Raw genomic sequence first — 25,905 nt, 5'->3', positions numbered from 1 at the left:
CCCCTTGCCCACTCATCAATCACCAGGAGCCACTGTGAATACCTAAGCAGGCCACAGAAGGTGGGAAAGGCCAAGCAATGTCACTCACTAGGCCAAGTATGTACTTTCAGAATGATAAAAACCACATATCCTTCAAACCACTCAGTGAAATGACAATAACATTTGTATTTCATTTGAGAAATAAATATGTGAATCTTTAGAAAAAAAAAATTATTACATCCAATTTGAGGTTTTTCCTTGTGAGAATTCCTACAGACAGCAGCTGGCAACACACTTGCAATAGTGGAAAATTAATTTTTAATTTAATGTTCAGCAACAATAATTTGTTGCTGAACATTTTCAAGAATGTTCAGCAACAAATTATTGTTAATGAAGGAATATTTATTATTATTCTTGTTCACTTGTATCAATAATGAGCAGAAGCAGGAGGACAGCACTCATGACTAACAGACAAGAGGTGCTGTGATAGACAGAGCGTGTTGGCTCAGGTAGGATGCACAGCTGTGTGTTTGCCTGGGAGGCTTGGCTGAAATAAAACAGGGCTCCCACAGAAGCAAATTGTCATCTCTTACAGTTCACCAGAAAGTAATTCAAATATACAAGTAGTTTGTGAATCGCATATCACCACCTGACAATATAATTAATGGGGAAACAAGAAAACATTGATAAATTGTGTGAATGGAGGTACTGTAAGCGGGGCCCACAGTGACGCAAAACAATGCAAGAAACAATAAGACAGACCCAAGAGAGCTGGGAATATGGGGGGGGGGCCTTGAATCACTCACTTTATAGAGGAAAGGGGTGGTGATGCAACAGAGTAGAAAGAGCAAAAAGAAAAAGGGAGAAAGGGGAAGAAAAGCAAAGCCAGTGTTTGAGAGACTGGGTGCAGGCACCTACAGCAAACACGGTTGCATGTCACTGACATCTACACAAAGAGGATGCAGTGGTGGTTAAGGCTTTTGTTATGTTGATGTAGCAGAGGCTGAGCACAGCGGCTGATGGCACTGAGTCAGCCAGTGCCAGGTGTCCTTTTGACATGGGCACCACTCCCCTAAATGGCTGGTTGAGAGGAGAGAGACAGCGGCTGCCACCAACACCCTTCCAATTAAAACCTCTAATTAATCAGAGCTATTTAAAGAAGCCCATTCATCCCCGATGGCGGGAAGCACGCTGACGAGAGAAAAGATAAACTGCTCATCTTTGCTCTGATTTACCTTTCCTCTAAGCTGCCCTTCGGCATCGCTGCTTTCTTTCCACAGCCATGGTAAACAGCTGTCACACAATTATAAGATGAAGAATAACTGCATCTGACTGGCAAAGAATACACATTTTCTTTGTCGTATATGTTTTCTGTCATTTATTGATATTCAATGGAGCAATAATAAACTGATGTTTCTTGGTACAAGTAAATGTGAAACAAACATATTGTATGTTCGGAAACAGCCAACCGACATTCACCCCACATTAGGATCAAACAATAAAGATGTTATGAATGTCCTTTCCTTGAAATGTATTGGTAAGCAGACGGGTAGTTTGTGATTTGATGTGAGTGGTTTGACACACAATTCAATAATTTCAGATTAGAAACCTGGTTACATGAAAGAGAAACAAGTCAAAGAATGTCTTGTTATTCTTATATTTTATATTATGTACCTCTATAAAAAAAAAACTATGACATAGATTTTCTATATGCAATGATATCATTTGTAATTTACAGGTAACATAAAATGTTCACTTTTACATTTATCTACTTTATATTATTACATACCTCCATACATATACATATTATGCATTTGTTCTCAAAGTAAAGGAACAAGCTAAAAGAAATGAGATCATGAGATGTTATGAATGTATGTATGACCCCATCATGTACGGACCTGGCTAGTGTCATGCAAAATATTGTATCTCTGTCAGAATCTGTTTTGCTGCGCACACAAAAGCATTTCATCCTCCTCCAAATTCTAGGAAATATTGAGGGAGGGAACACATTTTGGCAGCCTGCATTTTCTCCCTGTGAAAAGATCTCATTAGCTCCTCTTGCCCTCAATTGAGCCTCCCAGACAGAATTTCCTCTCATGCTGAATACAAATCCCACCTCCTTCACCAGGATAGAGACACCCAAATCCTAACCATGGTCATAACCCTGACCATCTCAAGCCTAAATCAAATAAAACCAATTAATTAGTTGAACTTTTGTGGGGCACCACATGGCCTTGAGACATGCTACCTCAGGGGATCAACTCAATAAAGAAAAATTAAAATGTTTCTTTCCTTTATTCTGGGCTACAAAGCTGGTTATCAACAAAACATCTCCCAATGGGTGCACAAAGTTTGTACAATATCTCACGGGTCATATAATCCCTGCCGCTCCAGAGTTTGGTCCAGTCTGCTCTACAAACTACAAGAGGTAAGCTCAGCCAGAGAAAACGTTTTTGTGGCACGCCCCATTGCACTGAGAGTGTTAGGCCACGTTCACACTAAAAAAACACAGCACAGGGGTCAGTGTTGCCGGTGCTGGATCTGCAGTGGTCTTTCAAAATGTGACAGAGCAATACTGAGAGAAAACACAATCAATTTTCAGGATGACAAAAACTAGGAAAACACACCAAACAAAAAATTACCTAAATTATGTTTTTGAACTTGTCTGGCCTTTTCCATTGTTCAATTCAATTTACTAATAAAGCCAAATGTTTAAATCTTTTTTCAAATGTTTTAGTGGTCAAATTGCCTCAATGAATCCCTCCTATCTGCATGTAAAATCTGCACTTTGCACTCACTTCTCCATTAAATACCTGGCTAATTTGACTGAGGAGCTATTAAACTGAGCTGCCTCCATAACAAATATGTGAAATCCTCCTGTGACCTCTTTTGTTTTTGTCCTGTAACTTGATTAAGAACTGTAAATCATGTGACTTGATTTGCTGTTCTTGAAACAGTGAATCAAGAGCTTCTTGAAAATCAAAAGGTTCTTGTGATCAAAAAGCTTCTTGAACCTGGAGAGATACTCAACTCCACTTTATAGAATTTATAACAGCAGTGGCTAGAGGTCCTTAATTTTCTGATGTCAAGTACCACAATAAGAAACGCTCAAGGAGAATTTATTAGAGTAAAGTTACCTTTCATAATGCCTGTCTGCTTTTTTCCAAGCATGCAACAAAAAAAAGTGCATTGTCTGTCATTAATTAAATTTTGCATTATTCTGTGCTTCTATGGGAAAAGTTAACAAAAGAACGAACACAAAGAGTGTCTGCTTTCCAGCAAGTTAGGGAAAATTCAACTTCAAGCTGAAGCCTAACTCACACATTTCTTTTTATGTAGACTATTGTAACCTACACTGTCATCACGTGACCCCTTTAAGCAGGAAACTGACTTTGTGGCAAAAGAATGAAAAAGGTTTAATTTTCCCTTTTTTGTTTTATCACAACTTCTAACCACAATCTTAATTGTAATCTGGTGATGGCATCATGGCTGAGAGCCATGGCTTGGGTATGGAGTCACTGGTCTCTGGCTTTGAGATAATTGGTTCTGTTGAAAAATACTGAAAAGCTATGTAAAACATAGCAACAATGAAATGCATGGGTGAGTCTGATTTAGGGTTCACCCTTAACACTGCTCCATTCTTACACTTTTCAAAGGATGAGCTAGCATGGGTGGGGATTTGTTTTCTACAAAGTGGCTGAATTTTAATGATTTAATTTGAATTTGTGATTTATCAGTGCTTTTAATTTGGCATTGTTATTCAAATATGACTTTTGAAAAACAAAACTTCTGTTTACTTGTTTTAAATTCAGTGCTTCTGTTTCAGTTTGAATTAAGTGTTCTCAAAATTTCAATAATAAGTTGTGCAAGTGCATAACCTCAACCATTTCTATTCAGCAGTTTTCACTGAAATCAACATATGTTTTCTGTGTAAGCTGTTACCAAAGAAAAACATTGGAATTTTTAAAGCAAATGCAATGATCAGGTGCCGTAGTTCTTAGATTTGAATTTAACAAAATGGATGGTAAACATTACTGCAATATACAATGGCATGATACAGATATTGATGGTCATCTAGTTTGTTTGTTTTGTTTTGTTTTGTTTTGTTTTGTTTTGGTTTTGTTTTGGTTTTGTTTTGGTTTTATTTCTTCTCACACAGATAATCTAAATTTTTAGGCTGCAGGTCATGATAAGGTCAACTGTAACCTGAAGGAGGCCTGCTTTGTGATGATCCATTTGCATACAAAATGCCATCATCACCATAGAAATTAACAAAACAAAACATAACAGTGGTGAGTTGTACAATTATTTGTCCCCAGGGTTAACAGCAGGGGACCTGGTATTACTCTGTGTGGTATACCTCTATCAGCATTTCAGGTTATTTATTGAAATCTACCATACAAATATCAATTGAACCAGAATTATCAAAACCACAAAATGGTGCATCTTAGACAGAATCACAAGGAGAGCAGCACAGCAGTATTTCTTTTTATCATGTAAGTTAACAAAATAACCCACATCTGCAGTTTCAGAAGTTATGATTGTTTTCATGTAAAAATCCAAGGATATAAATTTTGTTATTGTAAATAAAATATTGTCAGTTTTATCATTTTTCAGTCTTTTGTTCAACAAAAACAAAAGTGAAAATGGGGTATTTTTTTTATTTTACATATTGCTTGTGAGGCCAGATATTATCATTATATTATCTATTTGATTCAGTTTGGGCTTTTGTGTTGTAAATAATTAGATGACTCAGTATTACACTGATCGTTATTTAGTGGTTATGGAGGATTTACTCTTGCGGCTGAGTGATGAAGATGACTACTGAGTGTGTGGCAGTGCAGTGGTGGTGCTGAATACAGGCTTTATGGTAGTATAAAAAAAAAAAAAAAACAACTTTTGATTAGTGGAGCTTATTAAAGGTTCTTGGGATTCACATGTATGCAGAATGGCATCAATGTGGCAGGAACAAGCTTCAGCAGAACGGCTGTGAGAAGACAGAAGTAGTAAACAGAGAGAGAGAGAGAGAGAAATTGGCCTTAAGCTGTGCCGCAGGAATGAACATGAGGCAGTGATTAATCTGAGGGACTTTTATTTATAAAACCACAATCTACTAAGCTACAATAAAAGACTTTACAAAGCAGTCGCTAAAGTTTGTTGTTTATTCATGAATTTCATTATACATCACAGAGCAGTTGAGTAGGCACAACACGAATTCTGAACTTGAAATAATTATCCAGTGACTGTCCTACTAATCTTGTAAACTGTCTTTTCAAACGGCTTAATGGTATGGCGAGATCACATGTCATGAGACCACACAGAGCGGCTGAAAAGCTTAAAGATTTCTCTCCATTTCTGTCTGTTTCCTGCAGCAGCTGCAGGAAGATCAAGTTCTTAAATCTTTAATCACCTGTGGTGCGGTAGGCAGAGAAATAATTGCTTATTTTGTAAAAGCACCCACTATAATAAAAGGAGTATGACACATCACTTACACTCTTATGGGGACTAACACACAATACAAGCACTGAATTTTTACCAGAAGATGATAGTTCACAGTACAGCTTTTATGTCAACATTCAGTTGGCCTAAAATGATTCCTAATGATCATCAGGTTGTTGCTCATTAGTAGATCAGTAACAGTTTGAAGAGCCTATAAATTAGATTGGGAGGTGAGTACCCTCAGTTTCCTATGGTCTTTGGTTCCATTAAAATGAAATCAAATACCAACTAAACACAGACATTTCATGAAGTCATGACGCCAAAGGCAATTAATCCACCAGCAACCATTTACCATCCCCACATGCTCTCCTGGAAGAGTCGGTCATCTCACACTCACCTCACATTAATATAGTGAAATCATGGTCAACCTCTGATTCTAGATGGGTATGTGATGTAAGCTTTGATGAAGGGTTACAGAAAATGCTTTACATGTACTGAAATAAAAGTTTCAGCATGTATCCATTACCATGTGAAATTTTGATTTAAAGTATATTACCCAGATCGCTAACACTCTGGCAGTATTAGACATCTTTATCCCATGTAAGAGGTGGAGAAATTATGTGAGATACAGCAAAAGAGATGTTATCTTGTAAAATTCTATCTTGTATGGTACTTACATCTTCTTGCCAAGACATCCTCCCTGATTTTTCTGCTGGATATATATATTCCAAACCACTGAAGCAGCTCCAGTCTAATCCCTGTCATTAAAGGAGAGATAGTAGATATTATTAACAGTTATGGTAAACTGGAAATTACACAAAAACTGCTGTTGCACCTCTCTGTGTGAGTTCAAAGTGTTGCTTTTCTTGTTATAACTACTGCTGTAGCCAGGAACAAGAGGCAAGAGGATCCAAATGCAGACTAAAGAACAATGATATCTTAATGACAAAATTCTCTGGTATCAATGTCCATAAGCCAGGAAACAAAAAACTCAAACTGTCCTCATAGGGAAAAACTCAAAACAAAAACTTGAAGGCAACACTGGACTCCAACCAACCAAGTACAAACAGGAATGTCCACAGGTACCAAGCTCTGGCAGAATCAACATGAGCAAACTGAGGCAAAAACAGGTACAAACCTGGGCAGAACAACAGCAGGAACAGACTTGTAGGAAGACAGACCAGGGCACAACAACCAATCAAACAACAGACAGACAAACATGGACTCCAAGGGCCAGGGGAGCAACAAGGCTTATATACGCTGGGATAACAGACAACAGGTGAATCACATTAGGGCGGGGCAGACAATCAACAAAGGCAGGAAACAAGACAGAGACAGGAAGTGAACTAAGAACACATGCACCAGGACCAGGGCTACAAAATAAAACAGGAAATGTAAAACCACCCAGGAACAGGTTCCAATAACTGGACTTCCAAAATAAAACAGAAAATACCACAAGGAGTTTAACAAAATCCGAAAAGAATCACCCAGGGGTGGATCATACTCAATAACGTGTTCACTCAAAGTGTTCACTCAAGTAGTCAAAAAATAATTCCAACACAATCCAAGATAGCCCAAAAAACAAAACAGCCCCCATGGGGGCTGATCATAACATTTACACCTCAGTCAAAGATGTTACCACAGGTGTAACTGCAGCTGACTCGGGAGTGGCGAGGAGTGCAACGCGTTTAATGCATGAGCATAGCAGGTACTACAGCAGGTGTTTTATTCTCCACCACATGCTATTCAGTGTGGATTTCCTCTTTAATGTCCCCATCAGGCTGGGCTGAGGTGCCAGGATGCGGTGCTGTCTCCCAGCTGTAGGCAGGCACAGGATGTTGGCTGGATCCAGTAGCCTTATTGAAAAAATGACCTTTAACGCATCTTGAGACTAAAGGCTTTGCATACAAATGATGATCCGACCAGTCGGTCAGTGCCACAGTATGCCACTACTTGATGCTTCAGTAGCTGAACAGAGCACCAGCATTTCTCCCCAGTGATTTTTCATTTCCACAAATGTGACAGAATAATTCACTTTAATCCTTGTTTTTGATTAAGTTCATGTTCATTACTGGGGCATTTTCACCTTGTGAGTCTGTGTGTGTCTGTCGTCATGGCAAGGCGTGGTCCTGGGGACACCTACTGTAGCAAGAATGCCAGAGAGCGGTTGGCAGGGGCCATTGCCCCACCCCTCTTCACGCCCCTGGCTCCAAATTTGTTTTAAGTGGCAAATCATTCAGTTTCAGTCACTTTCATCCACTCTAAGAGAATAAGTAAAACTACAGAGCATCATACAATGGGATCACTCAGTCATTTTGAATAAATCTTGCACATATTGAAAGTAAATCTTTCACAGTTCAACTGTTTTGCCACTTCTCTCATGTTGTGTGCTCCATTGCACCAAACACACCAATTTGGCTTTGCAGCTGGTGTGATCCCATTGCAAGATGGTCTCTGTCTTTGTCTTCACTTGTCTGCTGTTGTGAATAAGGTAAGTGCAAAAGTGGGGCACTTGCCAATTTAGGGTTATTTAATTAATCATTACAAACAGTATGGTTTTGAAGCCAGTACAATTTAATCAGGTATGCAAATGCATGGCCTATATTGAAAACATAATTACGCAGAAGGAAAGGTAGATGCAAGATCTCACTTCCCTTAGAAGTGATGCAACAGTGCCACCTACTGAGATACACTGTGCATGCACTTTGATTAGTTCATGGTCTGAGGCAAACCAATGAATACCGGGTCCCCTGAAAGAACTATGCTGTCCTCTTTTTATTAACCATACATACATGTGTACGTACATACATATACTTTATGGCCAGTATGAAAGCAGAATATACAGTAAACTCTGCATCCATCCACTGTCTTTCATTTTATAGTATATGGGACCACATTTATCATCCCATAGAAACCACAAATTCAAGTTCTTCAGGTCCCAGCATCAGTTAAAAGTGATGCATGTTCACAGGTATCGACTTAACTGTCCTGGGGAGCAGAAAATGTATTGACTGAGTTGTTCAAGGGGTCAGAAACTCTTGAAATGGGTGTCAGTACTCTTTAAAAATCTAACTGTATTCAATGACTTTATAGAATTCACAACAAAGTAGAAGAAACTGAACAACATTTATAGGATGGGATAGCAGACATTGTTTGTTTCAAATTTTATTTTCCAAGTCCAGAAATGACATACCCACTTCTAACTTTAAAATGTGTTTCGCATTTATTAAGTCTTGAAAAAAAAGAAATATCTTATATGGAAAATGGTATATACACAATGCTTTTAACTAGAAAGGCACCAAAGACACATGAGCAATTACTGCTTCTTGCTGGCTCAATAACAATGTCAGAACAGGATGTGGATCAACTTGAAAAAGTGTGACGTAAATCCAAACAAAACATTATTAGCAACATAAGAGACTTTTAGTTTTCTCTCACAATGTAACTATCTTTATTTTAATGGTTAAAAAGCTAATAAGACAATAGTGGTGATGTGATAGCTAAAATATATATTATTTATTATATAAATACAATAGTCTTAATGTAGCACATTTTGTGTGTGCATTATTTACTCCCTTTTGTGGCAACAAACTGTCCACTATGTGTGCAAGGGGAAAAGGACAACGTGAGAACATTCTTACCATAAGCACAACTTCTGTCAAACTTGAAAATATTATTTATAGAACATACATACTTGTAATAAATTAGTTTTAGTACAATTTTCCGGTTGTATCTATTAGAAACCAAAAGCTACTGTATATCCTTGTTACTGGTAAAGACTGAACTTAAATGATGATATGGCTGTGATTGTCTGAAGGTTAAAAGTGTTTGAACTGTTGTGTGCATGATTACACATGACAGGACAGCTGTTCACACCTTTGGTCTCACAAACTGCTGAAAACCAAAAGTGAAGCATTCTCCCCAAAACCTCACTCATCCCCTGGGGACACTCAAGATCTCAAGTCCAACCGTGAGCAAAGTGATGGTACACATCAAGTGCTGCTGAAGCTGTAAAGTGGCACACTTGAGACAAATAACCTTAACAGATTATATTCTATGTTCAGCAGTGGAGAGGACTGTCATGGGTCAGAGCAGGTCAGTTTTTATCTGAAATAGGTAAACAGGTGAGGTAACTTCCTCCTAAGTATTACTGGTGTTACACTCAGTGTAAAGATGGCAGCAGCACTCATCTTCCTCCTCCTCCTCCTCTGCTTCTTCCTCTCACATTCAGGAAGCTAATGCCGTATTAGGCTGTGGAACGAGGCAAGCACTTGTACCATGATGGTTCCTAAGACCCATGCAACACTTATTAACCAAAACCAAAAAAGTTATTGTGACATGCAATCAAAATTGAAATAATCTTGTGGTTCAAGTGGCTTAGGTAACTGGGTTTTCAATAATGTAATGTGAGCCACAAGGAGCTTACTGTTAGCACCGTTCCTCTGCTATTATGGGGCACCTCTCTCAAGAAATCAAAGCACCTTATTTGAATCTCTTTCTGGATACACCAGTGGTCTTGCCCAGAGTGCTGTGGCTTCTTTATGATTGGTCCCACTAGAAGAACTGCATACAGTTTTGTAAAGTGTTAATTTCTTCTTCTGTTGCTCCTCATGTATGTGTCTGTCATTTGTTTAGAGTGATAGTGACATAAGATGTAGGTATGTAGCCTTCGTCCCCATTGTTCCTACGGACACGTGTCCAGCCATCCCCCTTGTCCTCCTCTACCACAGCCAGCACCTCCCCCTCCTGCATAGTGATGGTCCCTTCACTGGCACCTGAAAAGGAAAGGATAGATTCAATGGTAGCAAATATCCCTGTGCTAGTTTAAGGATACAAGACTCCACACGCCTTGTTGAGTACAACCACAGAAAAAAAAGCCTTAGACTCATGATTTCTGTCCATAAATTGTTGTAACCTTGCTGCATACTAGGTTACATACCAGGGAAGTTGTACATGGCTGTGCATTTCCCAATAGGAGCAGCTAGTTCGTCATCTTCAAAGTCATCATCAAACTCTGCATAGATGGCTTGGGAAGGATCAGGGGTGCTTTCATCGGAGTGAGCTCCATCAGGGCTGGAGCAGAATTTAAAAAATAAATTTTTCCCAAAAAAAAAAAAAAGTGTTTCCTGTACAGAGTAGACAACACCTCATTGTGTCAAATATGATGACTATTACCAGAATTTAGCGTTACCTTTGTACATCGTGAGCTCCATTATTGTTGAACGTGTGAGTTTTATAGCGCAATGTGTCCCCTCGACCTCCTGCTTCAGCCAGCCAAGTCTGCATGAGAAGAGAGCCACAATGACAAGGTGATGAAACACAAAAATACCATTCATTATGTTTATTATAAAAAAAAATGCAATAACTGATAGATATATCAAGTCATGTTCATTTGTATAACGCAGAGGTCTGACACTGTGGTCCTCCCCTCAGGTAAAAATCATGGCACCTGGGGTTAGGTGCCGCAGTTCCTTTTTGCAACGTACCCATGGATGAACTATCAACTATCACTAGATTACTTTAGCACCTGGGAAAACTTAAAAATGTCAAGATTCTCAGGCAAGTTCTGGAGTTGCAAGGAGTGCCTTTTTTCTGAGATTCCTAAGTGGATTTATTGATGTTTATTTGTGATGGACGTAATGATATTCTCAGAAACTGTAAGACACACTGAATCTAAATACAAGTTTATCTGTGTGTTTAGATGTATCTGACTACATCCTAACTACAAGGAGGATGCTATTATTCAAGCAAATTGCAGTAATCAGGCACTAAGGAAGGTAAGTCCTGTCATCACCTCCTGTTGTTTTTAGAACGACATTCACCTGTCCCTGTCACATCAGGTATTATCTTTGCCTAACCTCTGTCCGGCCCTACCTTGAATGACTGTGTCTGGGCAAAAAGGAAGTAACAAAAAAATGAATAAATATTTTAATGTGTAATAAGTTGGATCAGGACTTCTAATCACTTAATGATTATTTCTAATTAATAGGCCTGATTACCTCATAATGTCGAACAACTGAGGCCCTATATCATGAAATACTATGTTCAAAATATAGTATATTCAATACTATATTCAAAAGCAAGGAATCTGGATATGTCTTAGAATGTTAGAATTAGTTAGAATAAACTGCTGAGAGCCAACAGACAGCCTCCTAATAGTCAATAATGACCTCATAATATAAATAAACAACAGAGGTCATGATTACCTCATACTTGCTGAGCTCTCCTCTTAGCCGTTCTATATTCTGGGATGTCTGACTGATTTGGGATGCCAGACTAGCGGGGTCTCCCATTTGAGGATTTTTCTCGTAAACATCTTTCATCTTCCCCAGGGCCTCACTGAAGAGAGGAGTGAGAGAGAAACAAGGGAGGAAGAAGGAAAGTGACTTTCAGTAGAAATCGTTTCCCTGCAGTGCTCGGTGCTGGGTAAACAACTCAAATGCTCACACAGGCACCAGAGTACTACACACTGATGTGCATTGCATGAATATTATATCCACACCCCCGCCAGAGAGGTTCTAACAGAGATGGTTATTAATGCACAGAAGGATACCCACAATTACACACAAACACACACACACCTCTGATCTGTTTCCTTTTGCAGTTCCTTGCAAATTTCCTCTAGTTTCTGTTGTAACCTCTTCCGGCGTTGCTCTGGAGGTAGATGTGCAAAGTCCTCTGTCACTGTTGGCTGCAAGAGGTCACAGGAAGGGTGTATTGAGACTGAACTTTGTATTACTCTACAGCAGGAGATTTCATAACCACAGTAACCATGGTAACAGCAACAAACATCACTGGAGGAAAACCAAGCCTGCGGTTTGAGCTCAGCTCAAAGGACACTGTTTAACTGACAAAACATTAGTTTCAAATCTCTTGGTTACACGTGTTAGGCTTCAAATTAATGTAAAGCCAGTGATGTGCGACAGTGAGCTGAACTCAAAACCACCACCCATGGACCAACAAATACAACGTAGCACACTCTAATAACTTTTCATTGTTCTATTTTTGATTAATTACAACTTCAAGAAATAAAGTCTTGGATAGAAAAGATGACACAAGAGAGTGCAGACACAATTAAGGCTATTTTAAAATATGGGTTGTGATTTTCTCATTTTCCTCTTGTGCTACCAAGCGTCCCTCCCTTGCTCCACCACCAGGTGGCCACCTCTTCAATACAATCAAGTCTATTCCCCACATAACATGATGCTGGATGCTGCATATGTTCAGTCATATAAACACAAAAGCTCCAGCAGAGTTATGTGAAAGAAAAATTATTGTAATAAGATGACTCGTTGTAATGGAAAGGTGGCCATTTTTGTGTGTCACACAACTGAGACCCTCACACCAGCTTTATTGTAAATATTACCGTGATCCTCTCTGGAGTAAACTTCTGAGGAAGAAAGAAACAGTATATGTGTATAGAAAAATCTCACAATAGCCTTAAAAGTGGTTCTTGTTTTCCAACCCCAAAAAGTGTTCATTACATGTTTATAACACACCAAAAATATTAAAAATAGTGATAGAGCCACTGTGAGCAGTAAGATCTATTATATATTGGCAGTCTCAGTCTGAAGAATTCAGTCACTGTTGCAGAGGCAGGAACACAGGATGATGTGCAAGCCCTGATGGGTGGAGGCCTCCTGGTACGCAGACCTTCTCCTCTGTTGACTCACCGATCTCCTGAGTGTCCGGAAGGAAGAGATTCTGGGTTTGACTGTCTTATTGATCTCCTTCAAACAGTACGACAGGGGGTCCCGGCCAAACTTGGGGGAAGGGGGTCCGTTAGCAGGCGAGGGGGCGGGAGGTGTGGAGAAAGGGGGAAGTGTAGAGGGAGAAAGCTGGGGTGGGGCGAGACCAAAGTACCAGCACCCAAGCATAGTATATTCAGGCATAGGGTGGCGTACAGGATGGGGGAGAGAGGGAAGAAAAGATAGAAAAAAAGGGAAGACGGGGAAGACAAAAACAAACAAGGTGACAAGGGAAAGAAAAAGACACCGTCAACACCTTAAAGCACACCACAAAGCCAGGAAGACAACACTGGAGCAAACCCAGCACACAAGCCCAGAGAGCATGAAAGCACAAACACACATCTGTCTCTTTGGCTCTGATTGATACACATAAAAAAAAGGGGGAAAAAAAACCTCACAAAAACCACACGTCACGCAACCAACCACAGCTCCCAACAAGTACCACAGCAGCCCAACACCTGCAGTCAAACTCAATCCAGGTTGAAGGGTAGAGTGAGCCACAATGAGGAACTGGGGCAGGTGAACTAGGCTAAAACAAATTTTAACTTTTTAACTGGTTGAAAACATTTTTTACAGCCTGGCTCTCATTTCCACAGGTTTACCCATCATAGGTTGTGATATTTTACTCCACAGAAATGTGGTGACGCTGCCACAAATTTAAAACTAATTTAAAAGGACATCACCACTTACTTGGAACTGGAAACCCGGATTTAAAGTGTTACCCAAACTGTGTTTCAAACTGTATATCAATTTTTAATACAAATGTTATAATGAATCTCTCAGAGTATACAAAGATGTAAAGCCGCCTAGTGGGGTTGCAGTAATCCAGTGAAAATGGTCAGCATTTTTACAAATATAATGACCCAAACTGTGAAACTTAAGATCCACGTCATAAAGAAAAAACTTTCCAAAAGCCAGATTTGCCAACTTAATCATTAGGATTCAGTGTGGGAAAAAAAAAATCATGTCCACAGTTCAATCTGTGCTCTCTCCCAGTCTGACCTATATAGATGAAATATTAATTTATATATTGCGGTGCAGTTGTTAAAACAGGCCTGGAGTTAACTACAGTAAAAGATCTTTTCCAGCTGTATGTCTATGTGGAAAGGTGGGGGTAGGTTCTATTAGTTAAATTACATAGGAGGCTGATACCTTCTAGTCTCCAATAGTGAATGTCTAAAACAGCCCTACAATGAGGTCCCTTGTGTAAATACTGAGAGCTGTAAGTACAGCACTATTATTATGTGAACATCTACTGGTAGGTGCTAGTTTTCTTGAGAGTTATGGGGATGTAAATACAGGAGAGCAGTTAAGAATGGAAATGTTTAGGGACCAGACATAAACCAAAAGCTCACTCAAAGCCAATGCAGTCAGCCTCCTATTCATACTGCTACAGGCCTAATTGGTAGAGCATGACCGATGACACAGAGCAGCGTGCCACACACATACACAGAACAGGAAGAGTGCACAGCAGAGCACAGCCAGTAAGACATGCAGAGAGAAGAGGGGCACTGAACAAGCACACACTGCGGGGAAGAAAGAAGGGGTCATTTAGAGCTGGGACTGGAGGAGGGGGGACCATTAGCTGGTTAGTGGTCAGCCTCTCATATCACCACTTTAATTTTGGACCTCAGCAAGAGCGCACCGTGATTTACACCACTCTCCTGACCCAAGTAGATACTCAAAAAAGCCAATACAAAAAATGTCAATGATAAAATTTTTAGCATCAGTGTGTGGTTGGCCCTGATCCAGTTTTTCTGACCTGGCAAACCTGGTGTCATCCCAACATTAGTACAAAGATTTTATTGTGATGAGAGACATAATGCTGGGTTCTGCGCAGTATAATGGAAGCAGTGTGTTTGTGGATCCCTGTAGAGGAAAATTCAGTGTTGTTGGCCCTGTGCTGATGAAAGCACAAACACAGCAGAATGCTGACTGCCGGTTGACCTATTGGAAACCACGTTGCAGAGAGAGGGAGGGTGTCGGGGGGCAAGGTTTATTCAATCACAGCCAGGGACAGAGTCATGCAAAGGACCTTTTCTAGAAGTGTTGGGGTGTGTGTGAGTTCATGTAGAACACAATGAAAGAGGTTCATGCACTATTATACTAAACTTTAGAGATGAGAGGGTTGTGTATGTGCATTTGTGTGTAGCCACAACTACAGGTCCGTCAGAGTGCTCTCTGTAGAGGGGATTTCCTGATTCTGCCTGCTGGCTCTGTGGCACAAACAGAAACACTGCCGTGCAAGGAGCCATCCACTATTCTGAGTAGCTGCCGACCTGCAGATTTTCAAATCTGCCGTTGTTGATCATTGATGCTAACCAATTCATTGCACTTTCCAGAATACAAAATGTGAGGCCGTGTCTAACATGCTCTACTAGCATGACATGTCCTACCTTACTCCTTTTGCTGAAAAGCCAAAAGTTTTTGCTCTTGTTCTTTCCCAGAAGGTCCATGGGGCCTTTAGGCGTACCCAGGCTGCTGTCTGATGAGGCTCGGTTGATGCCTTGACTGTAATCCTCAAACTCCACATCTCCAGGACGCTCAAAGCCTGACTTGTTCTGCTCTATTACAACCATGGAGTCCTGCATTAGATGCAATTATGGATAAGATAATCAAGAGTTATTTGTAAACATATGCACAGATAAAACAAATGTGAAGCATTAAGACATACTGCACATTAAAATCCATTTTGCTTTTTTTTTGAGACCAACTCACATTCCTCTCATTAACATTAGTGCCAGCTTTAGTAATGCCTTCCAGGCACTTGCCAATGATAGGCATCACATGCTTCTCTGTGTCTGAGAACAAGATGTAGCCTTGCGCCAACTTCCGTACTCGCCTCTCATCCAGATCCTGCAATTTCTAGTTAACACACAACAACAGTTACTCAGACACTACCATTATTAGGTTTAAGACAATATATAATACATAGCTCATAATGCAATGTGTATCTCCATATCAAGTTCACAAAATGACAAAATGGAACATACAGTAACTGGACAAGTTTTACTTATTTATGATTATAAAATATTTCTTAACCCCACAACTAGCTAATTTTACACTGTGCATTTAAAATGAAAAGTCCTAAATACGATACAAATTTAATCGCTAAGTGTTAGTTTGGCCTCAGATAGGTTGTTTTTGCAGTATGCCATACAAGCCATTTATCATACAAGGTTTGTTTGTACCAAAAAATTCAGTTCACAATTTTTGACTATAACATTAACAACTCCAATACATGTTGAGGGCAGGAATATTATCATGTCACAATATTCAGTTCACTTACATTGAAAATGAGTGGCATATCATTAAAATAGAACTGGTTCTGCTCCTTGTTGTACTTCTGAAGCTGAGCAGCGTAGTCGTTCTTACACTCCTCCGCTACATGTGCTCTCATATGAGCCTGCTGTTTGGCCTACAACCACACATACAGCAGACAGGTTAACCAGTTGCTTCTGATTCTACTTTGATTGTGTGAAATAGTCTTTAAAATGTAGGTTTATTTTTCCCCTCGTTACTTTTTCAACATCTGCTTTTGTGGCATTGATGTCTTGATCAGTCTTCTCTGCATACTGTGCTGCACGCTCTGCTTCTCTCCACTCCCTCTCGAAGCGCTTTTTACTCTGGTGTGCAGAAAGAAACGAAAGAGAAAAAGAGACAGACCGTGTTCATTTCATCCAGCTAAGTGAGGCCATTGCCTGAGTGAAATATGAAGAGTACCTACTATTTTGAGCAAAGAATTTTTTACTGTCTTTCTAAAAAGATGGATAGGGGAGGTTTCAGGCTTTTGGACCATAAGATTTCCAAACATCACTAAATAGGTCTTGGATTGATGATACGAGTCTAAAATTGGGACTGCCCTCCATTCTGTTCTTACTGCTCTTACTATAGACAAATATAGCCGTCTGACTAACCACACTGAACGTGCAGCCATTCTTTTACAGAGAATATTTCCTGTCTTTCCTAATGAACCCAACACAAAGAAAAAAAAAGGACTCTAAAGAAATGTATATTATAATGACCTTGCTTATTGCAATATAAAATGTCGTTATAGTACATCAAGCATAAGAATGCCTCTTGGAAAAATGTATTTCAGAAAATCTTTTCTTCAATCTTTCAGAGTTGTAAGCCTTCACTTACACTGTCAAGCTGCTTGTAGGTGCTCTCCAAACTCTGCTGGGCCTTCTTGGCCTCCATCAGATACTGCAGACATTCATAAAAATAGACAGAGTGAGAGGAGGGTCAGATGACAGAGAGAGAGAGAGAGAGAGGGAGAGAAAGCCATGTGTAGGGGCAGACACAGAATAAACAATGACCTCCTAAAGTCGCAGAACATAACAGACAAGAAAACAAATACCAGTGTGTCTGTTTGAGACATCACGTCTGCAGCGCGAGCCTGTACATGGCTGCAATGTTCTGCAATTCAGTGGGACAAAGCCAAAGCATTCCTCATAGAGAAATGGCACACCACCGCTCGAACCAAGCTTCCCTCAGGAGACACTAAGTAAGGCTTCCTTCCTGCCACAGCAGTGAGATCTCCATATCTCCACTCTTCCTTTAAATCTCCCTTTTTTCTCCTCCCACCCTTTACACTCCACCTCAGCAGTGTGTGCTGTACACTCCAAATGAAAATCCCATCTGGCATGTTCTCAGGCTGCTATTGGATATGGTGTTACATGTACATACCAGGGCACTGGTGTATACACTCAATTCAAATCGAGGTGTTTCTGTTTATGTTGTCCACACCAGATAAAGGGGCTTGAACTGGGATAAGACATGGCTCAAATCAAGAAGTAAACAATGAAACTAGTAAAACTATATCAAAGTAAAGCAAAAATGGCCCAAAACCCCACAACACAAAATGATTAGCAAACTAATCCAAATGCACTTTGTTTGGAGTATACTGGTTGCTGCAGAGATGGACCTAAACCAGTACGCTCCTGTTCCTCTCTACATCAAACTCACCGTCTTTCGTTCCTGCTTGAGCTCTTGCAGGTACTTGGTGAGATCAATGCAAATGTTCATCATCATGTTCTCAGCAATTAGCTCTCTCTGCCCGGCGTAGTCGTTCATCTCATTCAGGATGTCCAAAAAAGACTGGTAGCTGGACAATCTACCATTAAGAGGAGGAGGAAGGAAACGGTGTAGAAATAAGGTCAAAGTGATGGGGGCACTGATAAGATGATAACTACAAAGGCCCAAAGAGATTTCAACAGTGGGCCAACTCATGATAAGAAGCTCATGACTGCCTGATTCCTGCTTCCTTCTAGGGGCATTTAAATGACTCCAACAACAACTGCATTACAGCAACGTCGACAGTTTGAAACAATATATTACTTAGAGCTTCCTATTTCTGGTTTTCATTTCTTAGTTCCCTCAATGAGTGCTTAATGAGCTATTAGGGAGAACTGGTAATCCAAATTGGCCCAGTAAGTCCAAATTTACTAGACATTGTTTTGCAACTCAATGTACACTTACTGAGCACTTTATTAGGAACACCTGGACACCTGCTTATTCATGCAATTATCCAATCACCGAATCATGTGGCAGCAGTGCAAAGCGTAAAATCATGCTGATATAGGTCAGGAGCTTCAGTTCATGTTTAAATTAAACACCAGAATGGGGAAAAAAATGTGATCTCAGTGACTTTGACCATGGCATGATTGTTGGTGCCAGACAGTCTGGGAGAGGGAGGTGTTAGGAGTATGGCCAGCTTGGTTTAAGCTGACAAAAAGACTACGGTAACTCAGATAACCAATCTTTACAATATGTCGAGGTGGACGGGCTACAACAGCGGAAGACCACATCGGGTTCCAGCATCAACAGAATAAACCCATAGACCCAAACTGGTTTCATGAACATGACAATGAGTTCAGAAAGCTTCAGTGGCCAATCCTGTCACCAGAACTGAATCCAACAGAACAAGGTTGGGATGTGGTAGAACAGGAGATTCACAGCATGAATGTTCAGCTGACAAATCTGCAGAAATTCTGTGATGCATTCATGTCAAAGTGGACCAGAATATCTAAGGAATGTTTCCAACATCTTGTGGAATCCGTGTCAGTAAAAACTGAGGCCGTTTTGAGAGAAAAAGGAGGAGCCACCCAGTATTAGTATGGTGTTCCTAACAAAGCGCTCTGTTAATGTATATCCCTAAGCCTGCTATAACAGATTTTTTCATCACTGCGGTCAGAGGAAACTGGGAACACAGTACGTGCTGGCCGGACAGCTAAACGATGAGCTTAAGCTCACCCTACAACTTAATCAGAAATTTGAGGGGAGATATAGATTTTGGACATAATTTTCTGTACGTATATCACTACGAACGACACCTGTCATGTTGTATAGAATTTTTCACTATGTTATTTGATTATTATTATTATTATTGTTATTGTTATTGTTATTATAAAAATACTGATTATAGCCCCTTTAATGAAAAGGTAAAAATTGAACCTAAAATCCTTTCAGTCATGTATCTCTAGGATTTCTTTGGTGAAAGGCTTTGCACAAAAACCCATAATGGCTCACCTGCACTCTGGTTCATCTTTGCTGCTTCGTTTTAGGTTATATTTCTTTGAAAGGTTCCTGTGGACAGTGAAAGTGCATGGTCAACAAATACTGAACAAATCCTCACTGGGAAATTGGTGAAAAGACAAATGGCAGTTGAAGAAAGTTCAATAAAATTAAATGTTCTTACACACCCACTGCCTGCTTTTTATATAATAGAATTAAAAACAATAGTCCACTTATGAACGTGTTAAAATAGCTGTTCTTCCTCCTTTCACTCTCCTTCTGACCACATCCTGTCTATCATGTGCCAGTCTGCTCCCACTTCCTCTCCTCTCCAGCAAAGCTCAGCACTACAACAAATGTGGGCCTGCAGACTAGGAGGCAACTGGGAGAGGGAGCACGACGGATGAAGTGAGAAAGTGCGAGAGAGAGAGAGAGAGAGAGAGAGAGAGAGCACACTGCAGCTGGAGAATGAGGCCAGTGTTTCAGAGACAAGTTAGATTCTGTCCCAAAGTAGTCATAAGACCCCACAAACATTTCATAAACAGCCTTTTAACATGCACCCATGCAAACACAAGCAAACACACACATACACACTGGCACGAGCTGCTTTGAGCAACACATTCACACACAAGCATTTGAGGCTGATAGCACAGGAGAACGACAACAAGAGCGAGGCCCACCTCAGTTGTTTGGCATAGTTTTGCTCAATCTCTGTCCTCTCCTTCACAAATTTCACATACTTCTCCACCAGCTCCAGGCCAGACTGTGTGTGCTTCTCAATGATGTCATATTGGTCCTGGGGAAAGGAGCACGAGGGACAAATAAGGCAAAGATATCAAGGCATCACACTGTGGGATATAGAACATGTGTTAACTTCTGGGGAATAACTGGGATCTTCCTCTAGCTGGGTCCTCTGGAGGTCAACTAGAAAAGTCATGAATGAAGGGCAATTAAGTAAACACATCAAGGTTTGTTCCTACATGCTGGATTGAACAAATGCTCTCCACATGTGCATAAAGTCTTGGTAACCGTCTCCGCACTTCCGCTTAGCTTTAAATCATGGGGCACCTATGTTGTTAGAGAGAGGACAGTCGAAGGACACAGGGTCACAGCAGGGGTCACAACTCTCAGGCAGGAAAAAGGTGGTGCTCTTCTAATACACTGTTCTGTGTGTCAAATTTCTTCAAATGAGCTTTACAGAGTTCTTATTAGTGTTTGTTTTCATACTTTCCTTTTTACATTCATCAGTAGGAAGGAGTTAAATAGTGTTCCTCTTCCTCCTCTGCTCTTTATGACACAAGCACAGACAAGTCTCCTAATAGTGAGAAATGCTATCTCAGCCAATATTCCTCACCCTACACTCAGAACAATTCCCCCAAGCTTTCTTTGCTGCTGACTTAAGTATTGAAAATGGGGGGGGGGGGGGGGGGGGGGGATTTGAAATGGGAATTCCTGACAAGTTGGGCCATGTTCTTCCGTGCCCCTCCTGTCCTTCTGGTAAAACAAAAGAGACAAAATCCAAATGAATGAGACAGACGTTTAGCCTAATTACAGAACACAGTTAAAAGGTTAAAAGAGAGGCCTGCAATCCATCACCACAATAACACCTAGCCAATAGGAAGCGATGGGGGTTTAATTCAGTGTCATTAATTACAGAACAGAAGTAACAATAGTCAATACAGCAAACTTTCAACAGATTTTCTTCTAGTTTTCTTCTTCATGACAAATTATTTATTTATAAAAAAAAATCTAAACCCAAGAATCAACTGTCTGCATCCAGTTCAATCTCACCACACTGACAGAGCAGAAGAGTAAGGCTGCAGTTATCTATACTGACCATAAAACACACTGGATTCATTACTGGAGAAAAGCTGATGTGCTGCCACTTTCCCAATAAACTAACCCAGCAACCTCAAACACATAATAATCCAGCACTGAAGGCAGCCAGAATCAAAATGCTGTTGAATTGGTAAGGAGCTAGCAAGAACGACTAACTGTGTAAAAACAAAGAAGCGCAGCTGGTAACATACATTACCTGTTGGCCGAGGCCTAAGCAAGTGTTGTTTTCACACACTCGGGAGCTTTTATACAACCCACTGTATCAGGATGGTAAGAATATGAAAGAGGGAAGTTTAGATGCATTAAAATAGTGGTCATGGTTACACAGCACAACTGGAGAGTTAAGGTATGCCATTTGGAGGTGCAGGGCCATCGATTTTTAGCCACATTCACTCCCAGAGTTATAGATTAATGATCAAATCTTGCACCAGGGTAATGAGGGGAACTGACATATCTGAATTGAATTTTTGAGGACTTGATTGCAGATTATCAACTGCTTGACTAAGAGTAGTTTATGCATCATATTTTGGAAAGACCATGACAGTAGAAATGGAAAGTTACAGAGTTTCTCAGCTCCTGATCCATGCATTTTGCATAGATAGGTTTATTTATTTGCATATTCAGTTTCTGGACTGCCTGTGGCAGCGCGCAAAACAGGTCAGCTACTGTGGAGATTGATGGAGAAGTCAGAAATTGCTAGATGAGATGTGTTGGGTGTAGTCTCTGTGTAGGCTGGTCAGTAGGTCCCCAAACCAGTATTTTGCCTCCAACTCAAACACTAGTAAGTGACTACCAATAATGAGTCCCAATCCAGTATTTACACTGGTGTATACAACACAGCTTCACAGTGCATACTAGTTGATGTTCAGATTCAGGTAAGATATGTTTGACAATTGAACACTTCTACATTAAGATAAAATACCCTGCATCACAGCTGCCCCCTGATAGGTTGTTATCTTTAAATGGTCTTTATGAGGTGATTTATATTAGTCATATCTATCATAGCATAACATAGCATAACACCAAGTCATCTGGCATTTACCCTGTCCAAGTGTTTATTAATTTGTGAACTTAAAACACATAGTGCATAGATTTTATGAGATGCTGCCTAAGGTAATCAGGCTATGCATTACTGTATCTATTACACACTTCATTTCTACAATAATACAAAAAGGGAACCACTAATTTTATCCAAAGAATCAGCATCACTTTGTTTGATATGAATGCGAACCTAGCCTGAGGAGCTGCTGATAACACAGCTGAAAAGACACAAAACCACACTTTCCCACACTTTCCCATTACTACAAGTAACAGTCGCAGCAAATAAAACACCAGTAAACAAAACTGGGTAAGAAATTGCTGGAAAAGAATAGCCCTTGTTTGAACTCTGAGCAATTTTATAAATGACACAAAAACTATCATCTGATAATCTCTATGTATTAACTGTGACTGCTGATTTGAAAACAAGAGTGCCCCAATTAGACAAGCCAACCTCATTAAAACTGCCTTAATACATAAAAATAGCTTTCAAGGACATAGTTAGCGTCTCGTCGAACACCAGAGGCTGTCAGACTGCTGCAATTTATCACCATCCAAAGCCACAGTCAAAATAATCTTTATAGGTCCCCATAGACTGGGTTTGTACTGAACTGATTTTCATAAATCATAAATAGTTGTAATATGAAGCTGCTCCTGACAACTAGTAAAATGGTCATGCTTTTGCTCTACAACAAGTTTCTTGCAAAATTATGACTTGCATCCTGTCTGTTTAATTATAACTCCAGCCCTCCTCCCATGCCTTCAAATAGAGTTTAGGCATTTTTACATATTGCCAACACATTCCTTAGCAACATTAGGTAGCATCAGTAGCATTGTTCTCATTCACCCCTCATATCTTACTTTTCATAAGACTGAGGGGTTACATCATGCATCAAAATTGGAGTTTCAACGCTCATATCTACACCTAGCAAAGATCCAACATGTCCTTTATATTCATCTTCCACTAAGTCTTCAAATACTTAAGAGAAAACTGGCATCAAGTGAATGCCACATAACTTCTAAAGGAGTCACCCTAAAAGTCACCGACCCACAAGGCTTTGGTGGATGTTTCAGCCCTGAGTCACCCTGTAGACCTGCCACCACTTAGTTCTCAGGAGTGGCCTGGTAACACTCACTATCACAGCTAATACGTAGACACTGATCTTCCACTCTGCACACTTGTGCCTTAAAATAGCCTTTGGATTAACGACAATCAGGGGACAGATGCCATAGAGCTGATTTGGCCATTGGGATGACTGTCAGGCCAAACATTAACAGGACCAATTATACCTGCAGGGTTTTGTCTAACCAGACAGGTGAGGCTATATCACAAAAACTTAGAATTAAATGATTTGTATTCTACAGACTGAATACAGAATACTGGCTTTTGTGTGGAGTTTCCTCTTTGCAACAGTGAACAAACTTCATGCAGTGCACAGGAAAGCCTCTGATTAATACTGTGGGTTGTACGGTTGCTTCTCTGACTCAATCAAAGTAGGGCAAAACTAATTAGGCTGTTGCACCAGCATGTAGGATGGAAAAGGGACATGGGAAGAGGCCTAGGGGGAGCCTCTGTAATGAGGTCACAACCTCCCCATCCTCATCTTTGCAATGCTCCATTTTACATATTCAGGTTCCCTGAAAATGTGCATGTGTTTGCAAATGTGTGGCTTTATCGCAATGGTACAGTGTGCTGGCACATGAACTGTGGCAGGCATCAAGGCAGTATGTTAAATGTTGGGATTTTTCAACAGGATTAGTTTCAACTCTGGACAGTGTCACCACTGTTAACACTGCATCCAGAAGGTGTAGTACTTAAAAATGAACAGGCATTGTGGTTAATTTTAATTACTACACCGGTCAACTGAACCTGACACAAAAAAGCATGCCCTGACAAAGGCACTCAATCCAACACTTGACTCCTTCACACCTTATCGGAAAATCAGTATATTGTGAAATCTGTGCACTTTTTGTTGAGTAAATAATCATTGCCACTCAGGTGGACACGTAAAATGCTTTATCAGTGATGAAGCTTTTTGTCAAGGCAAATGACAGCATCTGATTTCATCTCTATGGAAGCAAGGTGTGCCAGACTGTAAACAAACATCCCACCTGGTACAGCACACCTCACATAAAGCACATTTGTATCTGCAGAATTAATGTTACTCTGACAGCATTTTCACCCTAAAATGAAATCTTCAAATACCTGACAAATCTGGCTTGTTCCTCAAGTTGTTTTTGATTTAGTACTTCTTGATATGATTCCCAGTAGGTGATTTATGCCTGAAATCAGGTAAACGGGGAGAAAAGGAGTCCTCTCTTGACAATAAAATCACAATTTTTGAATTTTAGTAACTTTTCATCTTTGCCTTGGCCACTGTGGATATCCCACTACATAACGTTACATCTTTCCGGTAGAAGGCTGGAAATAACAGTAAAAAACAACAACAACGACGAACAAATCTGGATCCCAGATAATTGTGTGCGTGCTTCGCTTTCCACAAATACAACATGTTTAATAAACGGACTTGTGCTGACCCACTCTTTGTCTGAACCACTTAAACTGTCCGAAAATGGAAGCGTGTTCATGAGTGCACCGTTTTGCAAACACAAGCGGGCAGCAACAGAGCGGACGTTTCGCCGCTTTTCCTGACATTTATCCCACACATACAGGACTTTAGCGTTACCCACTCCTTCAGCGAACGCTGTTTAAGACGTTGCATTATTGCCATCCTGACAATATTGCTGTCGAAGAAGGGTAGACAGATGATGGACTCACCCAAAGCTCTGTGCCCCAGTCCATGTTCAGCTTGTTGGCCAAGCTGTCTGACTATCCCGAATACAAAGAACTTCTCCAAAGTTATCCCAGCAGCTCAGAGGACGGCCCTGGCAAGTATAATCCCGAGGTGATAAATCAGGCGTAACCACTTCGCACTCCGGGTTCTGGTTCCTTCAACAAGTAGTGTAAACCAGCATCATAATTAGCAAATTAATAAGGGCTGGTAGCCGTTAGTCTAGTTTGTCCAAATATTTTTCATAGCGAAGCAAAGAGGGATAAACTAGCTTTCATATCCGCGTCACTCCCAAATCCTAAGTCTTAAAGGGGCAGCGCACTGAACCACGCACGAAACTGGGCAGAGAACTGTGCCACATCCTGATGCTTTGGGTTGTTAAAACATTTCTTTGCTTGGGCATAGTCTTTCACTTAGTTCACGTTGTGAATTCACGTTGTGTCTTTCATGTCATAAATAAATAAAACAGCAGCAATTAGTGTCTCTGCGCAATACTCATTGTATTATTTCGGGAGGTTTGGCATGCAAACACAGGCACTGAATATTTAAAAAAA

General features: G+C 40.3%; 1 protein-coding gene across 5 annotated transcripts; it reads right to left on the bottom strand.

Moving 5' to 3' along the window:
* Positions 1 to 8,387: 8,387 nt before the first annotated feature.
* Positions 8,388 to 25,630, bottom strand: trip10a (thyroid hormone receptor interactor 10a). 5 transcript variants are annotated; one of them, XM_041062979.1, is made up of 15 exons: positions 25,339 to 25,630; positions 20,363 to 20,478; positions 19,698 to 19,754; positions 18,135 to 18,282; positions 17,310 to 17,372; positions 16,688 to 16,792; positions 16,456 to 16,584; positions 15,885 to 16,031; positions 15,563 to 15,751; positions 13,092 to 13,256; positions 12,000 to 12,109; positions 11,625 to 11,757; positions 10,610 to 10,698; positions 10,358 to 10,491; positions 8,388 to 10,193 (listed from the first exon to the last, which is right to left on the bottom strand). In XM_041062979.1, exons 1-15 carry the CDS (start codon positions 25,360 to 25,362, stop codon positions 10,042 to 10,044), a joined length of 1,761 nt encoding a protein of 586 aa, XP_040918913.1. In that variant the 5' UTR covers positions 25,363 to 25,630; the 3' UTR covers positions 8,388 to 10,041. The 5 variants fall into 5 exon arrangements, with proteins under 5 accessions (XP_040918913.1, XP_040918914.1, XP_040918916.1 ...); XM_041062980.1 differs by lacking the exon at positions 13,092 to 13,256 and adding an exon at positions 12,785 to 12,808; XM_041062982.1 differs by lacking the exon at positions 13,092 to 13,256 and adding an exon at positions 12,785 to 12,805.
* Positions 25,631 to 25,905: the final 275 nt, after the last annotated feature.

This window comes from Toxotes jaculatrix, chromosome 18 (genome assembly GCF_017976425.1).
Source record: "Toxotes jaculatrix isolate fToxJac2 chromosome 18, fToxJac2.pri, whole genome shotgun sequence".
NCBI lineage: Eukaryota > Metazoa > Chordata > Actinopteri > Toxotidae > Toxotes > Toxotes jaculatrix.
This window is presented reverse-complemented; position numbering and strand designations above follow the sequence as displayed.